The sequence below is a fragment of the Condylura cristata genome, unplaced genomic scaffold (assembly GCF_000260355.1).
Source record: "Condylura cristata isolate star-nosed mole 26May11 unplaced genomic scaffold, ConCri1.0 scaffold00040, whole genome shotgun sequence".
Classification (NCBI taxonomy): Eukaryota; Metazoa; Chordata; class Mammalia; order Eulipotyphla; family Talpidae; genus Condylura; species Condylura cristata.
This window is the reverse complement of record NW_004567141.1, coordinates 6,648,724-6,654,852: the sequence shown is the minus strand read 5'-3', so window position 1 is coordinate 6,654,852 and position 6,129 is coordinate 6,648,724. Positions and strand designations below refer to the sequence as shown.

At 41.4% G+C, this 6,129-nt stretch overlaps 1 protein-coding gene across 1 annotated transcript; it reads left to right on the top strand.

Annotated features, from left to right (window-relative positions):
• Window positions 1–264: 264 nt before the first annotated feature.
• CD5L (CD5 molecule-like) lies at window positions 265–3,037 on the top strand. The gene is given in 4 exon segments (XM_012733267.1): window positions 265–427; window positions 430–684; window positions 1,899–2,216; window positions 2,733–3,037. Coding segments are annotated over 4 exon segments (1,041 nt in total).
• Window positions 3,038–6,129: the final 3,092 nt, after the last annotated feature.

Genomic DNA, 6,129 nt, shown 5'->3' with positions numbered 1-6,129 from the left:
GAGGATTTTGATGGTCTTTGGAAGATATTCTAAGAGATTAGAGATTCTAAGTCCACACCTGGAGATTCTAAGCTCTACTGGATCTTCATCAATCTCTTTCTCTTAATCTTTAAATTCAAAAATCAGTAGTCATAACAAGGTAACCTAAGTGGAGTTTCTTGGGAGGGTGCAGAACCAGAACCCAGACAGGGAGGTCCTGAAGCTCCTCTCCTCTCCTTCCTTTTTGTTCTCCTCTGTCTCATGTCCCAACTCTTCTCGGCCTACATGAAGACGAGTCTCAAGATAACTGAGTATGTCTTTGCCCCCTCTGGGCTGCCCCAGAGATCTCCAGTCACTGTCTCATTGTCTCATTTTTTTGCAGAGTCTTCATCCAGGCTACGACTGGTGGGAGGCCACCACCACTGTGAAGGGCAGGTGGAGGTGGAACACAAGGCCTGTGGGGCACCATTTGTGATGATGGCAGGGACTTAAAAGATGATGCCGTGGTGTGCTGGGAGCTGAGCTGCAGACCAGCCAAGGCAGTGCCCTTTGGTAATTTATATAAGCCACCAGCAGCAGAAGAACAAAAAGTCCTCTTCCAAAATGTCAGTTGCACAGGGATGGAAGATGCACTGTCTCAGTGCAATAAAAATGAAGATGTTTTTGACTGCTTTCATGAGGAGGATGCAGGTGTATCCTGTGAGAGTGAGTATGCGGGACTTTAGGGTCACGTGCCAACGGCTCACACCCTGCTGGCCATTTTCCTTTGCCCTCACATTTTCTTGATTTTGGGTGGGTCTTGATGATAAATGTTTGCAGCTAGAATTGCTGTTCTTTCTTGCGTTAACTAATGATGTTTCTTTTAGTTTCAATCTATATGACAACCTGTTTCTCTTCTTTATATTTACACCATCACTCATTAAATGTTTTCTGAGTAGTGTTTCTTGTGTCTGGAGCCCAGGGTCACATTATGGGGGGAAAATGAATTTATAAAGTATAATAACTACTTTGTCAGTTCTCCAGGAGCTCATCAAATGGTTAGGTAGATAGGAGAAGTTAATCGGAAGTCAACGCAATGCACCTACAGGGCGTCTCTATCTATCTGTCTGCCTACCTACTAACTACCTATCTATTTAATCTAATTATAGAAAGAGAGGTGAGATATTACTAATATACAGACAATAAATACATGATTAAAGCAATATTCCAATTATATAAAATTAAGTATAGTTGCTATTATATACTATATATAATATTAGCTAAAATTGTTTTTCTTCCCTGTTGAGGCCATGACTCTTCTCTCAGTTTTCTCTTGTGTATAACTATGTATGAGAGGCTGATAGGAAATAACACAACACAGCTCTCTTCCCAGCATTGAATTCATTTACTCCACGTTCACATATTTGGCCCTAATGTGCTGATAATTTCTCCCCTGTTTGTGTATACTTTCTTCCACTCTAGACTGTGATTTAGCTGCAGAATTAGTCCATTCTTTCTCTTTGTTACCCCACAGTTTGATACCCATTAAGTCTTTGTGCCTGATCAAAGTTCTCATTCTCATTTCTTAGAAAATTGAGGGTTGGGAACACTTATCTGGGATGCTGGGGTGAGAAACTGAAGCAAATCTTTTTGATTTTGGACATGTCATGCATGATTGTTATTATGCTTCATTATATTTAAAAATGCAATGCTTCTGCTTGCCTCTTTTACTAACAAGTAAGAACTTAAATTTTTGAAAAATCAAAAATGTTACAGAAATAATGATTCAACTTGGAATTGAGAAATGACTTCCACCCCGTTGATTCACTCAGCCATTCTGCCACAGGCATCTTAGGCAGCGCTCAGCACTCTAGCGTATATTGGACTATTCACTAAGAACAGAGAACTGGAACAGACCCTTCCTCTTTCTTTTCCCACAGTGCTAGAGAGCTTGTGGTTGGTTGATGGCCCTGGACGCTGTAAGGGGCGTGTGGAGGTGAAGCGCCAAGATCAGTGGGGTACTGTGTGCATATCGCAAAGAGGCCTCCCAGCTGCAAAGGTGATGTGTCGGCAGCTAGGGTGTGGGAGGGCCACAAGCACCCAAAGATGCTGCAATAAGCACACCCAGGGCCTAGGGCCCATCTGGCTGAGTTGGTTGTCATGTTCAGGACAAGAAAAGAGCCTTGCAGACTGCCCTTCCGGACTCTGGGGGGAGAACAGCTGTACCCACGATGAAGACAGGTGGGCTGAGTGTGAAGGTAAAGCCTATCAGTACAGACTTAAGTCATTTTGAGTGGGATTAAATGGAGTTCTGTTCAATCAGTGTTCACAGAGCAATACTCAAACTGCAAAGACAGTTACTAAGTTGTGCTGATTGTCAATTTTTGTAGATTTCAGGAGGAAATAATAATACTTGTCTTGTATATGAAAATGCTTTAGACATTGCACTATGTTAAAATGAGTTACTACATTGAACTCTATGTAGCAGGGACAGAACGGACCATCCCATGTAATTGTGGTACTTCAGCTTTTAAAGCCTCCTAGAAAGTCACTTATAAATATTAGGTTTTCATAAGGTAGATGGGGAAGGGAGACATTGCTAGGTGAGGAAGTGGACCTGTCACATGGGAGTGGGACCTAGAGAAGGGGCTGTTATCATAGGAAAACAGGTGCAGACGTTCAAGCGTGCTGGTGAGATTTGAACGTAGCTGAAGATGATCTTTTTCTTCTTTCCGACCGTCTCACTATCCCTGCCCCCCTCCTGGGCCCTGCAGATCCCTTTGACCTGCGGCTGGTAGGGGAAGACAGCGGCTCCTCTGGCAGACGGCTGCACAAGGGGGTTTGGGGCTCCGTCTGTGACGACACTGGGGAGATAAACAGGACGGGGGTATGCAGGCAACTGGGCTGTGGGGAGTCCCTCGCTCCCCCTGCCAAAGACGGGAGACGCTTTGGTGGTGGAGTTGGCCAACTCTGGCTGGATGACGTTCGTTGCTCAGGGAAGGAGCAGCCCCGAGAGCAGTGCCACAAGGGAGACGTGGGTGTGGTCTGCTCAGGTGAATGTCGTAGGTGGAGCTCATGAGGACAAGGGGTGGGGGCAGGTCGAGGTTGGAGATGGTGGGGTGGATCCTGGGTGATCTGCCAGTGCCTTGTAGCTGCCATAGTCTCACCTATTCTGATTTCAAAGGAGGCACATGAATTTGATCAATGACCAGTTAATTCAATTAATTAGTGCATAATTAAATTTCATTTTAAGTGCTCAATTGTGGCACTTTACTAGTAAGCAGAACAACCATTTAAAAACATACATATATTGGCCCTCCCTGGTGGCGCAGCGGGTCAAAGCGCAGCAGGAAGCTAAAGCCTCTTCGCATGAGCTCGATTCCCGCCTGCCCCGGAGGTGACCACATGGCGTGGCAGACCTCTCCTGACCCGCCCGCTGCCCCCCTCAGCAGTGTACTTCATGGATCTGCTTGTTCTGCTCCCCACTCTGTCTCTGGTGAAGCCTCTCACTGCCTGGCCTGTACCCCAGTTCTGTATGAACAAATAAATAAATCTTTAAAAAAATAAGCAAGTAAAAAAAAAAAAAAACCAAACCAAAAAACATACATATATTAAATGTGAGAGCAAGAAGGGCTTTGAAAATCATGGCATCAACATCCTTATATTAAGCATGAAAAGTGAGAATGAAAGAAAATAAACAATTATCCAAAATCTTAAAAATTGCTTTCAAATAATAGAACAGAACTAAAATGATCAGTCTTGATTCTTAAATCATGGTTCCTTCTCTTAGATGACCCAACTATCAAACCCACATTTAAACTATGGAAGATGAGTTCTAGCTGTTGTCGCTCCCAGATTTAATTTATTTATTTTCAGAGAATGTGAACATTTTTCAATGTGGTAGAAACATTCACTGTACAGTCTTTACCATTTCAACTGCACAGATCAGTAATGCTATGTGTATTTACACAATTGTACAAAAAACTTGAAAACTTTTTTTATTTTAAAATCTGAAACTCTATGCCCCCTAAATATTAATTATCCCTTCCCCAACCCTTGACAATTACTTTGCTATGTTTTGCTTTTATGATTTGTATTGTTTTATATATTCCATATGTGTGAAAACATACAGTATTTGCTTTTAGTAACTCAGTTATTTTGAAGATCACAATGAATTAAAAGTTTAGCCATATTGTAGCAGGTAGCAGAAACTTCTTTATTTTTAAAGTTTCATAATATTTCACTATCTATTCCTACACACACACACACACAAAGAATATTTTCTTTATCCATTCATGTGATGAACAAACTGTTTTATCTATTGCAAATAATGCTACAATAAACACAAGTGTGCAAATATACTTTCAAGATCCTGCATTGAATAAATTTGAATACATAATCGGAAAGGTATTATTGGATCTCATATACGATAATACTATTTTTATCTTTTTAAGGAATTTCCAATTTTTTCTTTTTTTTTCCCCAAACATAAATTCAAGTTTATTTTCAGGGAACATTTCTCTGAGTTTATCTGAGTGTCATTACTTTCCATTTTCTTCCCTGTGAGCCAAAGTTACTAGCATTGTTTCCTTTTACAAATAGCAAATAAAAAAATTGAGATGGGACTCTCCATATTTTTCATTTAAACTTAGAAATCGGTGGGAATAGGGGTAGGGTAGGGAGCTCTGTGGAAATGCCGGCGACATGTCTTTTAGAAAAGTTGGGATACCAGTCTAAAGGCAACTGCCTTTACAGAGGAGGAGGAAGAAGCCCTGTCTGAAAGTGCAAGTGTAATCTTTCTCAAGAGAACACAGGTTTGAAGTACATCTTTGTAATCAGACCCAGAGCTGGCTGTGCAAGTTTACTTGCTTAAGTACCCTGAGCTGGAACTAAGGAAGTTGGATGACATGGAGTGTCTAAACAAGGGCTTTCATGGTACAAGACGAAGACTAGGTAGGGTCTGAGTTCTCCCACTGCTACTTTGTGGTTATGTCATCCTAGATGGTCACTTAAAAACAGCTTAAAAAACAGCTTTTCATCTGTAAAATAGGGAGACAATTGTCCCATTTACCTTAAAAAAAATGTGCCTGTGGGAAGACAGGATGTTTTAATATATGTGACTACTGTTTGTGACTCACACAGGAGCTGGTTGATAAGTCCTGCAGATGCTGCACAGATTCAGATGCGACTCACATCAGAGTAGACTGTGAGTGTGACTTAAACTTTGAGAGCGTTTCTATTTCCTAAACTTAGTTTTAAATTCTTGAACCATTTTGAGCTCGAAAGACATAACCCTTTCCTGGCATATGCCCATATTTATGATACATTCTTCTCTTTACAGAACCGGGTCTTATTGATGTTTGAATGGTCCCCATGGACCATGGACATGGATTTGCCCCCCATGAGCACTGGGCCTGTGGGCTTTAGCCACCTCCTCAGCAAGAGTCTGGACACTGTGCTTATGTCTTGCTGTCATAGTCAAGTACCCCATCACTGCTTGGTGAGATGAGTTGTTAAGCTCCTTCTTGATGGAGAAGATGGACTCTCAGTCACTCATTTCTCACTGCGGACTTTTTGTCATTGACTTTGGCCTCTCCTCTTTCATCTCAACCTGCTTGGGATCCCCAGACCTCTTACTCTGTGCAATGCAGACCATTAATAGGCAAGATGTATGTCTGTAAGGAACATAAAAAGAATGTGAACATTAAAAGAACATTTGAAAGAAAATTTGGGTAGACAAATACATGAAACTTGAGGCAATCACAGAAATTTTAAATGCTTTTTCTCAAATTTTAAGTGATCACACAATTAGTAACACCTCATTTCTTTTCTATTCTTTGGTGACAGTAGACCATCCTCTAGGGACAGAGCAATGTTCTGTAACCCTAGACCTTTTCATGCCATATGGAATTAGGTGGTGCATCTCTTGAGCACTCCCAACAAAATACTTTTGTTGACTACAACTTGCCATACTGGTTGGCATTTAATAACAGAGCCAGAAGATGGAAGACATCTGAGTCTCTGAGTGACAAAGTGCAGTCATAATCTAACCCATGCTCCGGTTGGTGTGATATGAATGAGAGATAAACACAATTTGTATTAACTAAGTCACTCACTGAGCAGTCACTTGAAGACATTTTTGTGTGTGACTTTCTGGCTTAATTTTTTTTT